General features: G+C 33.0%; 1 protein-coding gene across 1 annotated transcript in view; it reads right to left on the minus strand.

The window, feature by feature from the left end:
• Positions 1 to 6,701: 6,701 nt before the first annotated feature.
• The window catches only part of RASSF9 (Ras association domain family member 9), a 41,240-nt gene continuing 30,867 nt past the window's right edge, over positions 6,702 to 17,074 (minus strand). Inside the window, exon 2 of the mRNA XM_081309587.1 lies at positions 6,702 to 11,349. Coding sequence (XP_081165713.1) covers positions 10,089 to 11,349 — 1,261 coding nt within the window. The 3' untranslated portion in view covers positions 6,702 to 10,088. The remainder of the gene's footprint in view (positions 11,350 to 17,074) is intronic.

Raw genomic sequence — 17,074 nt, forward strand, 5'->3', positions numbered from 1 at the left:
TTAATTGGCAAATATGAGGTATTTATCTCTGTTAGACACTGGAAAGATAAAATAAATAACGGGTTAATATTCTCCCATCTCCCTTTGTAGGATAGCTTTTCTGTCCTGGAAATACAAATGATGTTCTTTTTTCCTGACGACCTTTGGCTTAGTACTCTAGAGGCTTTTAATTTTTTTTCAAGCCAACCAGCTCTCTTAGTCACCTTGGGAACACTTACTAACACATCCACAACTCTTGTCTGTGAAGGGTGATGGCAACACCCCTAAAGCCTACCCTAACTAATTTGGAAATAAATGAGATATAAAATGTTGGGAGAAGCAGAATTGTATTAACTCCCTCCTTCATCACTTGTAGGGTATTCCACATAAGGATAAAATATCCTACACATTTTTTGTATTTTATTTAGAGACAGGGTCTCACTGAGTCGCTTACCACCTTGCTTTTGCTGAGTCTGGCTTTGAACTTGGTATCCTCCTAATTCAGCCTCCTGAGCTCCTGGGATCATAGGTGTGCACCACCTCACCTAGAACACATTGTTTTTAAATGATAAAGAGTCTGTGTTTTGAAGTATTTATGGTGAAAAATGAACATATTGTGTCCTAAATTATCACTTTAATATAAAATTTCTGAGTAAGCAATTATGCATTTCCAATTCCATATAGATTTGCTTCTTGCCATGGTGGTTTTTATTTTCTGTAACACGTTTAATCTACTAAAATTCATTTATTTTAAAATACTTTTCTTTGTTGTATGGTCCAGTAACCATCAGTAACATTTTAGTACTGGGTTTGTAACTTGCTATCATCTTTAAAGGTAAGATAAGTACTTTCATGTATATGTGTTTTCACAAATGTTGTGATATTTTCTTGCTATTTACTACCAACTATAGGAGTACTTATGAAAAGCTGTGAATTTGAAGGTCAGTGAGCTGTATCAGTATTCTCAAATTGCTTTCCATTGTGTTGTACTTGAAATTGGTATAATTGTTTCATTATTTAGTAAATATATTCAGTAGAATTGATCAAGTCAATGGATAATTAGACTACTTGAATTCCTCACAAATAGAGATAGTGAAAATTATTCTGTTAAAACCCTAACTTATTCTTAATCCCCATATTTATGTCCCATACCCTTAAATTATTATTGGATTTGACCTACCATAATATAAATTACTTTGTTTTATGCGGAATGTTCTGTACTTCTGTACTCAATGTAACAGCCTATTAATTGATTCTTTAATTAATTTTATTATTTAAATATAAGTGCTATTTTCTTTTAGCAATAATTGAACATCCATTTACTATTTCATCATTGCAAATGTACACTATTGGCTACTAATGGATGTTTGGGAAGTGAGTGAGAAAAGGCATTTTTGTTTGTCCCAGATCATGAGGGGTACAAGATGTTATTGACATATGGTATAAGGGGTCTAGGGGTGGTAAAATTTCTACAACTAATGAGAAAAGCTAGCATTGCAAAAACTTTCCTACTAAATTTTTTTTCTTATGTAAACATTCGTTTTGTAGCCATTTAATGTTATAGCTTGACAGATGATGCAATATTAACAGCTATTCTATTTTCATCTATCTTGTGGCTATTACAACATTACTAGTTATGCTTCACAGATTCTATCCTACACAGAGGACTTCTTTACATGCAGAATTTCTTTGATCTTATTTTATTTTGTCAGGAAAAGGTGTGTTTTTCAGAGGTAAACAAACATAGTTTGTTCAAAATTTCATAAAATTTTCTATTTTTTCCAGTTTATTTCTCTGGTGTGCATTAAATATAATAAAGGAGAAAGTCTGTATGTATGAAAGTAAAAGAGAGTAATCCAAATTCCTTACATTCAGTGTAGTTGATCAATTCAATGGATCAAATAAATAAATAAATAAATATACACATACATATATATTTTACTGAAAATAACTTTGTCATATATATGTATATATACATATATACATATATACATATATATACATATATACATATATATACATATATATATATATGTATATATATATATATATATATATACACAGAGAGAGAGAGAGAGAGAGAGAGAGAGAGATGATCCCATTTTTCCCATTTGCTGATATTTTCCCCAGGGCAGTACATTTTAGCATGGTGCCAAACTTCCAGAACTTCTTGCTACCCTCTAGTTGTGGTCTTATCAAATGTAGTTTTATGTATGGGATTAAAACAGGCAATCAACAGAGAATTGCCTCATGTAAGAGGAGTGAACTAGTTGAATCATCCAATAAGAAGAGAAAACCTCATTTATGACTGAAACCCCAAAGGTTAAAAAACCTAAAAATCAAAACTCTAATAGTTTTGTCCAAGAACTAAATATGGAATAGCTTTAAATGCTACTGAGGAACAAACACAATAGACAACTTGGTGCAAAAGAAATAATATAGGGTTCTCAGATAATAAGTCTCAGCATCAAAGGAGGCAGTTCTCCCTAAAGGTAGCTATAAATGTAGAATGATTCCAATTTAGAGTATCCACAGATTATTTTTGTATCTGCACAAGATGATTGCAAATATTGCAAAATCAAAGAGAGAAGAGCAATAGAAAAATATTGAAAAACAATAATAAGGATATATAAATAATTATAATACTCTAAATATTAAAAGGATTATAAATTCACAACAATTGAGACAATGTAGTGCTAGAACATGAATATACAGATCAGCCAAATCAAGATAATGATGCAGAAGTCCCAGCCACAGATAAAACATGCAACAGAATTTGGTTCACAAAATAGATGACATTTTAAAACAATGGTATAAACATATTCACTAAATGACGTGGGATAAATTTTAATCATATAAAAAAATAAGTTATCTCCATTTTTCTCCTTTTATTCTAACCATTGTAAAATATTTAATTTCAGATGGTTGCAAAATTTGCAATTAAAAATAAATATACTATAAAAAGCAGGGGAGAAATTTATTTTTAAGATTATTTATGACATACTGTAAAAGCCTTTGCAAGAATGACAAAAAAAAAAAAATGTACTCCCAGAGATTTGGGAGGCTGAGACAGGAGCATTGCAAATTTGAAACAAAACTCAGCAATCTAACAGGACCCTGTCTCAACATAAAAAAAAAAAATATGAAGGCCTGAAGATGTTACTCAATAGTAAAGCACCCCTGGGTTCCATCCCCAGTACTGAAAAACAAAACAAAAAGGATCATGAGTTATTAATCCATAAATTCAACTAATTCAACTATATGACTTAAATTTGGTTTGCATTAAAATATACAAGTAAACAAAACAAAGTGGAAATGAAGAGTACATTTTCAACTTAGGTCACAGAAAATTAATTTCCATAGTAATCGTCAATGTTTCTTAAAATTAAAAATGCATTTGTCACCAATTCAGCCAATATTTCTATATCTAGCAATTTAGTCTCTTAGAAATTCAATGACAGGGTAACATTATTTTTTAATAGTAAAGATAGGAAATCCTCTAAATGCCCATTGACATTTAGAGAACTAGTTAAATAAATTAGGTAATTTATGCAATAGGTCTGCAGGAAACTGCTGCCATCAAACAGAATAAGCAATCTCTATAGAACAACAGAGAACCATCCCCAGAACTGCCCCATATCAAAATGAGACAAGTGTTAAGTGAAAAGAGCAAGAAGCAGACAGTCTCTATAGTCAGCAACACTTTGTGAAAAAAGATAAAAATGTATGTATGTAAATACATAAATTCATAAATAATAATTAACATTTGATATGCTTGAACCAGGAAACTTGGGTAACTAGGCCACAGAAGAGAGAGGTACTTTTTGTGATGCACATTTTTTAATGTAATTTGAGTTTTACCCAAAAGTAAATACTTATATGTCATTATATACATAAATATATCTCTATATATACATATATGCATATAGATAAATGTATAGAATGTAATAGCTGCCTTCTATAAAAGGTGTCTGATATGTCTACATAAGAATAGAATATTTGAATTCCTTATTTTCATAGAAATTGTCAATGTTTCTTAAAATTAAAAATGCATTTCCCACCATTTCAGCCAATATTTCTATATCAAGCAATCTAGCTATCATCTTAGAAATTCATTGACAGGGTAACATTATGTATAATGGTAAAGATAGGAAACCATCTAAATGCCCCGTTGGCATTTAGAGAACTAGTTAAATAAATTATGATAATCACTGAAATTAAGGTAATCACTGATTTTTTTTTTCACTTTCTTATATTGTTTTAGTTAACTTTTTTGCTGCTGTGACCAAAAGACCTGGCAATAACAATTTTAGAGAAGAAATTTTAGTTGAGGCTTATGGTGTCAGATGTTTCAGTCCATAGATAGTGGACGCCATTTCTTGGCACCTGTGGTGAGGCAGAACATCATGGTGGCAGGGGATGGAGGAACTTAGTTTAGAACATAGCAACCAGGAAGCACAGTGTGAGCTCTGCTCCCACAGACAAAATATAAACCCTGAAGGGACCTACCTCTTACAGCTATATCCTACCTTCCTACAGTTACCACCCAGCTAATTAATTCAAATGAATTAATGTATTGATTAGATTAAGGCTCTCATAACCAAAATATTTTACCTCCAAACTTTCTTGCAGTATCTCATATAGGAGCTTTTGGAGGACACTTTATATCTAAACCATAACAGACATGAACCTACCAATTACAAACTTAAAAATTATGATTCTCTATCCCAACCATTTTTGAATACAAAAATTAAATTTACATTAAGAAAATGAGTTGCTCATTTTGTTTTCACTATTGAGACTATATTGGCCTAAAAATGGGGTTAACTTATTCCTATTTGTTTTGATGGACATTATGTACAATTTTAATAATTTCATGGTCATTCATAGAATGAGGCAGTGAATTTCTTTTTTTTAATTTTTTTATTGATTATTTAAAGCATTACATAGCTCATGATATATCATCTTTCATACATTTGACTCAAATTGTGATTTGAACTCCCATTTTCACCCCAAATACAGATTGCAGAATCACATCTGTTACATATTCACATTTTTACATAATGTCATATTAGTGACTGTTGTATTCTGCTACCTTTCCTATCCTCTACTATCCCCGCTCCCCTCCCCTCCCCTCCCATCTTCCCTCTCTACCTCCCCTGCTGTTGTTCAATTCTCTCCCTTTTTTTTCCCTTCCCCTTGCCCCTCATGACCTCTTATAATTTTATGTATCATTGAAGGTCTCCTACCATTTCCGTATGCTTTCCCTTCTCTCTCCATTTCTCTCCCCCCATTCGTCTTGGGTACACTTGTACACTGCTGGTGGGGCTGCAAAATGGTGAGGCCGATTTGGAAAGCAGTATGGAGATTCCTGGGAAAGCTGGGAATGGATCCACCATTTGACCCAGCTATCGCACTTCTCGGACTATTCCCTGAGGACCTTAAAAGAGCGCACTATAGGGATACGGCTGCATCAATGATTATAGCGGCGCAATTCACAATAGCTAGACTGTGGAACCAACCTAGATGCCCCTCAATGGATGAATGGATAAAAAAAAATGTGGCATCTATACACAATGGAGTATTATGCAGCACTAAGAAATGACAAAATCAGAATTTGCAGGGAAATGGATGGCATTAGAGCAGATTATGCTAAGCGAAGCTAGCCAAGCCCTAAAAAGCAAATGCCAAATGTCTGCTTTGATATAAAGAGAGCAACTAAGAACAGAACAGGAAGGAAGAGCATGAGGAAAAGACTACAGTAAACAAAGGCAGTGAATTTCTTTATGGCTTAAGTGAATTAGTTATTTAAACCAGTCAAAATTGGAGGCTTATTTTGAGAAGTAAGAAAGAGGACAAAATAAATTCTAGTAGATTTGCCCTTTATTTATTATATATTTTCACATTAAAGTGATTTTATTCTAGAAAGCAAAAATAAAATAAAATAAAATAAAAAAGGATGATTAAAATCAACATAAGAGCTACTACAGACAGCTGGGCTCAGTGATGCACACCTGTAATCCCAGTGGCTCCAGAAGCTGAAACAGGAGGATCATGAGTTCAAAGTCCAGCCTCAGCAAAAGCAAAGTGCTAAGCAACTCAGTGAGACCCTATTTCTAAATAAAATACAAAATAGGGCTGAGGAGTGGCTCAGTGGTTGAGTGTCCCTGAGTTTAATCCCTAGTACTATGACACTCTTTCATGATAGAATGGGACAATCATGTATGAAACCTATTAAGTTTTGTTATTTCTTGTTTGCTATATATTTATACCATAATGAAATAATAATCTTAAAATGAATTGTATGAGAGAGCTTAGCAATTATATAGTTAAAACTTTGCATCAAATTTATTTTTTATGTAGCAAATTAACACACCCCCAAAGAAATATCATGTGACAAGGTACAATTATTTCTTTTATTATTCTGGATCAGTAACAACTTGAAGAAATGATATATATTTTTATTTGTCCTATAATGTTTATTAATCAAGTCAGGCAATATGAAAAGAAATAGCCTAATTTTTTTTTAAATCACATCAAAATTATAAAGTATTATTTTGTCACTAGAAAAACATATTTTAAATAGATAGCAATAAATCTATTTTGAAAAGTGATAAAATGTAGCCTCAGAAATATATTTTGTTATATACAGAAGATATTTAAATAAATATAAAAATAAAAATTTAACAGATTAGCTTCTACACACTAATGAGGGATGATTTATTCTTTATAATGAGAAATAAAATATATATACATCTATATTTTATTTAGGATACTTCAAAGTTTTTTTGTGTTTCTATCACTTCAAGCCCAACTCTACATATTTTTCTTAAAAGTACAAAATGTTGAAAAAAATTCTATAAATTGCAATTAAAATTATTTAAAAAGATAATATTTCAGTTGTTTTAAATCAGTAGTTCTGTGAATTAAAATAAATTAAAATTGAATGCTTACTTTGTTTTGAACATTGCACAGTCTATACATGTATTAAAACCTCACATTACAGTACAACGTACAATTTTTATTGTCAATTAAAAATTATGCCACATTGAAAAAATATATAACCACAAAATTTTGTGCCTTTTTCTCAAAATTTATAGGTAGAATTCCTGTTGATATTTTATGCCTGTAGAAATGCATATTTATGTATAAAATGCACAAGTCATTTACCATGTTAAAAAAATACAGATATGAAATGTCACATCTATCAAAAATTTAGCGATTCAATTATAAATTTGAGTAAGGGGTTGGTGGGAGAGACCAAAGTTAGCAAGGCAAATGATAAGGTAGCTTGATAAGGATTCTGTGGGGAAAGAGAAATTAGATATAAGAACATAAATAAGTATAACCTAGGGTAGAATATAAATGCTGAACTAAATGAAAAGTTCATCTAAAATATTCATGGGTTCAGAGATAAGAGACTATAACTGGTGGGATGCAAAAAAATGTTTTAGAGAAAAGAGCATATTTAAGCACTGAGAAAATGGAAACATTTAAGTAGATGGTTAATGAAGAAAAAAAGTAAATAAAAAGTTATCCCCAATGGAAGGATAAGCAAGGTACCATCTGTGAAAATCCAGGTCTAGTTATAAAAATGTATAGTAAGTAGTTGGGTTTGGTTTGCTTCTTCTAGCTGTATATAGCCATTTCATACTTAACCTGTCATGTTACTGAGGGATTTATAAATATTTTAAAGACTCTATTGATAATAAAAGCCTTAAAATTTTATCAAATCCTGTATTCGTAACTCTAATTCTTATTTGGTTCAATAATGAATACCTCAATAGAAACACGAGAGCATTGTATTTTAGCATTTCTTTTTGTATTAATATGTGAGTATATAACTCTGCATTAGAAATTCACCATGGTAACTCATTAATGGTTTAACATATAGTGATCAAAAGCACTAATGTATTTACATAACTAAAGATCAAATCAAAATTCTAAAGTGAATTGAAAAATCAATAATTCTGCCTTTTACCAAGAGTTTTAAACATTGTTTACACTAAAATATAGAACAATTGACCTTTAGAATGCATCACTGTACTTACCAATATAAAAGCAGAAGTTATTCTGTTTTTGAAATGAAATTATTTTTCCTGTTTTATTTCTTTTCAGAACCTCTTCTGAATTCAAGTAACTAGTGAGATTACATAAGAAGATAGGCAGTGTTCCTTTATTTTCTCACTAAACACAAGAGTAGTCCAAAGGGATTACTTTCACTGTAAGAAAACAACTTTACAATGGGGTTATCACTTATAGTGATCTGAATTTAATCTCTAGCAGTGAACAATGAATATGTCAATAGCTTAACATTTTGTTTAATGATTTAATAGCTACTAGACAGGTAAAGTTTCCTTTCAAAGGTGATTTATTTGATTATTTCTTTAAAAAAAAAGCCCATGTTAGCATTATTACTTAGTGTTTATCACAATTTCCATGGAACCTAAATTCCTATCTTGTCAGCCAACTTCAGAAGCCTTGGTACAAGAAATGATAACAGATGTTCCTGAAAATTGTAACACTATGGAAATTCTAAATAATTTCTCAAAGTTGGGTGGAAAACTGAGGGAGGAAGGAATGAAAGAACAAGATAAGAGAATTTCAGCGACAGAATTGTTAAAAATCAAATTCTTTCAAATTTAAAAGTGGGAACAAAAGGAAAGAATACTGAGTTAAAGCCTGCACAATAGAATGAATAAAAGGAAAGAAATGGGAAACAATGGGAATCTTAACCAGTATCCACAAATTAGAACTACGTGAAATAACACTTCTACTTACATACTCTGACATGTAGGGCAAGTGTCAGCTAAAAAAAAATAAAATAAAATAAACTACAGAAGGACTCAGTTAATAGTACAAAAAACGATAAAACTGTTTTGCATATGATTACCTCCCATGTTCACTGTCAGGGAGGAAGGGAGGAATGGAATCAGGAAAGGAGGAAGAAAGGCAGGCAGCAGGAGAGAAGTGAGGAAGGAAAGAAGGACAGGAGGGAGAAATATATCTCTAATTAAAATCAGGCAACCAAATGTAGCCTGGCACTTAATGACTGTCTGTCAAGATAGAACCTAAAAAATCCATTCAATTCACGGATTTTTACTAGAATGCTTGGGATGGCGCTAGTGCTTTTTTAAATACCTAGTTTCTTTTAAGCACCTTAGATAAAGTACTACAAAGACAATTTTGTTGATAGTATACCAGAATAAGTCTTTTTATCATTCGAGTTTCCCTCTTTATGTTCAGAGACTAATGCTAATAATTTTGGTATACAGAACACTATTTTATCCATTTGAGGAACACTGAATTTTATCACTTCAACTTTATTGCTTCAACTTAGGTAAATAGAGAATAAAGAAACAATACTATGACTCTTTGATTTCTTCTCTGACACATACATCACACAAAGAATGAACACGTACAAAACATTGGTTTTATTATGAGACCTAGATTACCAGACAGCAAAAGCCAACGTATAACTCTTAGTATAAGTTTCTTTAGAAAAGTCGCTGTTTGTATGCAGAGCTTGGCCTGGCCTCATCTAGACCTGCTCTGATCCTCTGCCATGACTTTCACATGTCCCAAGAGCCACCTGTTGCATAGGGTTAAATAGATAGAAGGGTAGAGGAAATGGCAGACATGATATGCTGTAAAATCTAAATATTAAAAGAACTAAAATTTGAATGAATGCAGTTACAACGTGATAGCTGTTATATAATTCACAGATTTAAACATTCTAACTATAAAATGTTGAAAAAGATATTACAACACATTTTAATTTTACTTCTTCATGCGTACAGTTTCAATATTTTGTGTAATGTTGAGAATTGTTTTAGCATTTATATAATTCACTTTCTATAGGAGGTTATCAAATAATTCCCATTAAATCAGCTAGATCTGCTGCATTCCTAATAAATAGTTCACTGCTTGAACCTATGATAATTAAAGGTACATTGGAAATCTTATACCAAAAACAAAAAAAACAATCTCACTAGTTTGTATTAATGACTGAATACCTTAACATGATTTGTTCATTTTTAGTAGTTATATTTAAAATAGTTTCCACAAACATGAGCAGTATTAAAGCAAGTCAGAAAGAACCATTTGAATTATGTAGACAGCAGCAACACATCTCCTACAGTTGTTTCTGAGTCCTGACTGTGGTTGGAGCTGATGCCAGTGTCCGAGTCTGTGTCATTAATATATGTGTTAAATGCCCTTTGAGTAAAGGGAGGAGCCTCCCCACTGCTGCTGGCAACCTCAGAATCCTTCCCTCTGTTTTCCTTTAACTGGCAGCCATCTTTGTTGCTAACGTGAAGCAAATCGAGTTCCTTGGCTAGGAGTTCATATTCTTTTGCTTTCATCTGGAGCAGTGAGTCACTGTATTTAATCTCTTTCTGGATGCCACTCAAATGAGAGTGGATTTTCAAACCTGCTTTCATGCTTTTCTCCAGATCACCCTTAACACTTTCTAAATTAGGGCTTTCCAGTTCACTAGCAGCTGCCCCTTCTGCATCTTCACCTATTTCGATGCAAACATTTTTTACCTCCTTTTCTATTTCAGCAGAGAGCTTATCAATGAGCACTCTGTAATATTTCAGTCGTTCTTCCAGCTGTACAATTCCATCCCTTTCACTCAGGTCTTCCAGAATCTGGCTTTCCTCATAGGGCGAGTCCAGCTTTTGCTCAACTTCACTGAAACTGGGCATGAGATACGCATTCTGAACATAATTTTCTCCATCATTTTCTACCCGATCAAGGTGGAACTTAGCTTCACACTTTTCAATTTCCAGATCCAGCTCTTTCATTCTCTGGACTTGCTGGTGAATAGTATGATCCTGGGAGATAATCAGATGAACTAATGTCTCCATATTTTCTCGGTCATGAGAAACTGTGTCCTGCTTAATTTTAGCCAGTTTCCGAAAAGTTTTTCTGACTATTCTTTTTTGTTTGTCTGGTGGCAATGTCTTCATGTAATTTGCTGGGCTGAGTTCCCACAGTTTCTCTGTGTTTTGCACTAATTTTGTCTCAGCTGTCCTCCACAAAGGAATGGGAAGAAAAGCATCAACTTTAACCAAAACAAATTGCATATTAGGCTGCTCATCTCCCCATGCTTTCCAGAGCTTCAGGATTCTGGTTAGTGGAGGAAGAGCCCTTTCTGAGCCTCTCCACTTCTCTATGATGCAGTAGTCACTGGGCTTCCCCAGCAGAAATCGTTTATCTCCAAATGCCGTCTCATGTTCCTCCAGCAGAGCCTGAATGACATCAGCAGAGGTGGTGCGTTTAGTTAATCCACAGACAATCTTCTCTTCTTGGCAAACCCAAACCACAATTTCCTTCTCTTCTGAATCCATGTCTTTAGTTGGAGATCTGAAAGAAAAACAAAGTACCTTATATTTCTGTCATCACATGTGTAAACTCACAAAGACAATCTAACATTAATACCCTTTCTAGATTTTGTACTTAATGAGAGATGCACTTTGAGGTCGTGACTACATAAAAATCAGAAGACTTAATCCCAGAAAAGAAGAACAACAAGAAGAAGGGGGTGTGGGTTGGCAGGGGGCCAGGAAGGAAAAGGGGGAAGGGAGGAGGAGGAAGAACATCACCAACAACTGTGGAAAGTATCTTCATTTTTTTAAAAAAAATGTCCTAATGGGTCATGGAAAGAGCAAATTATCAAGAAAGACAACTGAAGCTATGTTTATTTGTCTTTAGAAGCTAACCACAGTATATCCACAGTCAGATTTGTTAGAGTTACGGCAGTAATTGGAGAGGAGATGAAATAGAGGAAATAAAATGAGCCCACTTTTGCTGAAGACTAAAAACTGAAGAAGGATCACAAAAACAGGAAGGAAGGAGATGATACTAGATGATATTGGATCATAAAATCAAAAACAGTCCAATATTGAAACCAGTGATTCTTTCATTCAGGGAGTGTTTATTGTATGCCATTATGTGTCAGACATGTCTGCAGATACTAAATATATAGTAATACACAGAGGACAAGAGCACAGACATGGATATGTAACTAATATAGTATCAGATAGTGGTAAATGCTATGAAGAAAATTGACCAGGATGAAGGGACAGAAAATGTCTTGGAAGAACAAGAGCTCTACTTAGAGAGCTTAGGAGAGACTTCTCTATGGAGGTGACATTTAATTAGGAACATAAAGGAATTAATCAGAATCCTAAGGGAAGAATTCCAGGAAGAGACCACAGAAATAAGTGCATCTAGTTTTAATGGGAAGCCCGAAAAGTAGGAACATGACCTTGCGTATATTTTTCACATATCTGGTTTCTGCTTGTTGAATGAACTATTTAAAAAAAGAAAAATAGAGGGAGGAAGGCTAAGTTGGAAGCTTATTGAAGCAGTCTAGGAGAAAGATAATGGTATCTTGGAGCAGAATTTTATCAATACACATAGTAGGAAGGGGTCAGAGTTGGAACATACATATACATATTGTTTTGATAGTACTTTCTCTTATAAAAACTGGGAGAGGATGCACTAGTCTATTTTCTATTATCACAACAGAATACCTGAGGCAACCTACTTTATAAAAAAAAAAAAAAACAGAAGAGGTTATTTTGGAGGTGTTTTGGAGGTGCAAGGTCTAGATTCTGTATCTGATAATGGTCTTGTTGACAGACTCGGGAGATGGCACAGAACATCACATGGCAAGAGATGGCAAGCTTGCACATGTATGTGTATTCTCTCTCTCTCTTTTCTTATAAAGCCACTAAAATAAAATCATGGTAACTTGACCACAATGACTTTATTTAATCCTAATTACTTTCCAATGACTCATCTCTGGCATCATGAATGGAATCAGCTTCCACTTTCTTAATACAATTAGCACATGGCATTGAGATTAACCTACTGCCTGAAGTTTTGGGGGACAAACCATATTCAAGTGACAATGCTGAGGAGAAAAATAGTTTTCTAGAGGGAAAAACAGTTTCCTTTAGTAAGAGAAGCAAGGAAGTGCCATGATTTTTAAGCCATTCTTATTGGAGAATTTTCAAGATCATATTTCCCATCGTGACTATAAATGAAACTGATTATGTCTTTCATAATAGGTTTTGCTAAGAAACAAAAGAGATGAAATAAATTATACTCCAATATGATTTATGGTGACATAAATTTTTTTTGAGTAGAAACTGTCTTCTTGTAAAAGTTAAGGCAAACTCATTTATTGCTTTATTTATATAATACCCTCAAAGCATATGACTCCAGGAAGCACACACTGAAGATGATTTTCCTAGTTTCTAGAATTTTTTCACCACTAAGAATTTATGGGGCTTATATTTTAGTAGCAATAGTGACTGATCCTTTGTTATCACATTTATTTTTTAAAAAATTGTTTTAAAGCCAGAGAGAGAGAGAGAGAGAGAGAGAGAGAGAGAGAGAGAGAGAGAGAGAGAGAATTTTTTAATATTAATTTTTTAGTTTTCAGCAGACACAACATCTTTGTTTGTATGTGGTGCTGAGGATCGAACCCGGGCTGCAAGCATGCCAGGCCAGCGCGCTACCACTTGAGCCACATCCCCAGCCCATCACATTTATTTTAAATGAGCTAATTATTACACCTACTCCTGAGGTGAGAAAAAAAAAAGTGACTACTAAAAGGGGAAGAATAAATCAACAACACCAAGAAATATAAAAGATGAGGTCTAGCTCCTAATGAAGAGCATCCAGGAAAACTTAACCACTTTATAAGTGGTTACTCACAATCCACAGTGAGTTGTTAATGTTCTCTTACACAATGTTTTGCATTCAATGACTCAGAATGTGATGATAATCTATTTTGAAGTAAGTGTGATATTGGGACAATGTTTGTAATTCCTCATTTAATGATTCTTAACAGTAAAAAAAAAGAAGTTAAATTATTTTTTATGTTCTGAAAATAGTACAATAGTACAAAATCATTACATTAAAATGTTCTAAACAAAATAAATATGTTTTCAAAAGAACTGATACCAACTACTCTCTGTATTATGGCTACATTGCATAAATTAGCTCTAAGTAAACCCTCACTTTGATATATTTTAATCATTGTATGCAATATTCAAAATTACTATAAATGTTTTTTTACCATTTGATTAGGCATAAACTTATTTGGATGATTTGAAAAGCAGTACTCAAACTCTGTATTTACTGCATGTTAAATTCAAACTAATTTCATATGAACTTTTCATAAATAATAGTAAAATTAAATTAAAAATCAAGATTAAATATCAACCTTAGATAATGATGCTATTAGCTGTTGTGTTTAAACCAAAGACATCTTTATGCTATTTTTTAGTGCTTAGGGATAAACTCTTAAAAAAAAAAGTCCTATTAAAATATACATCATTAAAGATTTTCACTATCAAATAGAAAGCATTTAAAATATTCTAGGCACTGTTCTCAGTTCTTGTATATATTATTTAGTCACCACCATTCTGTATTATAGGTAATAACATTAATCTCATGTTACCTATTAGGAAACTCTGGGGATGTTAGCAACTTGCCTAAGGTCAGACAGTAGTACTGGTGAGGATTCAAATTCAATCAAGAAAATAGGTTCCAGGGTCTACAGTCCTAACCAATATACTGTAAAAGCAAATTTATAAATGTAATGATTTATTTATGCACATGGATTTAATTGGAAAAAAAACTATTTTTTAAAAGAACTTTATCACATAAATTGTGACAGCAATGAAAGTAGAGTGTCCCCTTAAAGTACTCAGATGGTCAGGGACGGACTTCTCCCAGTGGCCAGTCATGGAAGAATGTGTCCCTGAATATGTTGCCTTCTGTGCCTTTGAAAAACCATAATATTGTTCCTAAGCTGATTCTGTAATAAACTTTTTCTGAGTGGTCTTGACATCTTCTTTAGTTGAGGAATCTCTCATATATTCAAACGTCCTTCCTGTTGTCTTCTCAGAGTAGTCTTCGTGTCTTGTTCTTTTCTATGGGAGGGGAGAAGGCCATCAGTTGTGGATCTATAGCTGCGGATGACACATGACTTAAATTCTTAACCCCCGCACTAGAAATTTGAACCTTCAGCAACAGTGACCTTTTGAATAGTAGAATAACAATATTTGTATATGTGGCAATTTCCTGGTACTTATTCCAATTAGGATGCTTCTGCTCTGTAAGGACCACATTTCTTTTATATATTGCCTCCCCAAGAGGCCTGCTAGTTTTCAACTCCTGTAGATAAGTAGCACTATGGTCATTATGCACAGCCAAGAAACATGTGATTAATTCCATGTTACATATGAGACAACTGATGCTTTTATTAAAAACCTCACAGTCTCATTGGCTCCAGATCTTTCTTTTTAAGTTTTTAGAAGTCTGTACAGAGTCCTCACATATTCAGGTCAGCTATTACTACATATTTTCTAGAATTTTTACAATGATCATTCAAACCAAATAATTTTCCAAACTTCTGTTATTTGAGGGAACACATTTAAAAGTAATGACCGTTCATTACAGAATTTAGGCAGTAAATCTCCCACAACTAGCATATGCTTCATCATGTCTAGAGTCTATTTTATAGCATGCTTAGGATTTTGAAAACTGCAGTTATTTTATAATATGGCTCTGAATTTCTGTCTATTCACTCAATAAATATTCTCTGAGCACCTCCTCTGTGGCTGGTACTGTCATGGGAAATGTGCACGACACAGACACATATGATTTATGGGACAGTATCTCTGGCATATTGTGGGAAACAGGGATATGGTTGGGAAGGTAACATTTCATTTAATTTCAGTTATAGTGCTAAGTTTCTTGTTATATTAGTGATGCTCTAATGCTAGACTGACAGGCTGGAGGCCTTCAGCATCAATTCATAAAGTAAAAAAAAAAATCAATAAAAATATAAAAAGGAAAGTATATATTATTCAAAATTAAGCTGATTTAGAAATAATAAATCACCATTGCTTTAAAGATATAATAGTTTTTATTTGATCACAGCCCCCAAGTAAACCTAATCATCTTGGGTGAGTAAAATAATTTAACATTAGAATTGGGAATAAATAAGATAGATATTCCTTTCCCAACTTTTGAAAGTGTACTTCTAGTAAATGTAGTGACATCTACATGTAACAAAAGGTTAAAGATACAAACAAACCAGAAAAATTAGTTATTCATGTAATATAATGTAATAAACAGTTCTTATCCAATGGATTCAGATCTATTGCTTGAGACACATACCTTCTGATTTTAATGCAACATATATGAACATCATCCTTGTTTCACAGATGAGAGAACTGAGACAAGGAGTGACTAACAACTTGCCTAAAGTGACACAGTTAGGAAGCAGGAACATTTCTTCCAGTTCTGGATTTGATGCTAGTCTAGTACTAATCCCTGAAAATATATTAGAATAACCTACCATCTTATAAAAATTTCACAATTTATGAACAGATTACATGTCAATGGTTATTTTTAATTAATTAAATATATGTTTTTCCTGTAGATTTACTATTTACCCAGCTATAATCAAAGTCCTGGTTTGAACACTTTTTGGTAAAATACAAGTATCCCTTCCTTTAACTGTACCATTCTTCTGTTTGAACATCTAGTCTAAAGCCAAGTATTCAAAGTCCCATGTATCTGAGTCTTTAATAGTGAGGGAACAGGGACAAGGAGATTGATGATAGACACTGAGGTTAAAATGGACAGTGGCTCTGGAAGGGGTCCTCTGTTGATACCCTGGGAAAGAGTAACCAAAAGGTGGACATCTTGTTGGGAGGTTATACAGAAATACAATAGCTATTTCCAAGTATAGGTTAGTTATAAGTTCACTGGTTTTAAAATAAAATACTACATAGATTAAAGGATTCAAATGTAATACTTCCATGTTGCAGATTAAAACATTAAAAATTGTATATGTATAAGAATAAAGTGACCATTGTACTCAAATTTAATTCACATCAGTTAAATTTGGAATTTTAGCTTAATTGAATAACTGTTCACTCCTGTGATTTGCAAATAGATATGAAATTTCATATGCCCAAATCCAGTCAGGTCATCGGTTTAAAAGTATAATACTTGCATTCCTAACATTTTATTATCCATGAAGTTTCTTGGATAAACT

Source organism: Spermophilus citellus, assembly GCF_964194105.1.
Source record: "Spermophilus citellus genome assembly, chromosome: 10".
Lineage (NCBI taxonomy): Eukaryota > Metazoa > Chordata > Mammalia > Rodentia > Sciuridae > Spermophilus > Spermophilus citellus.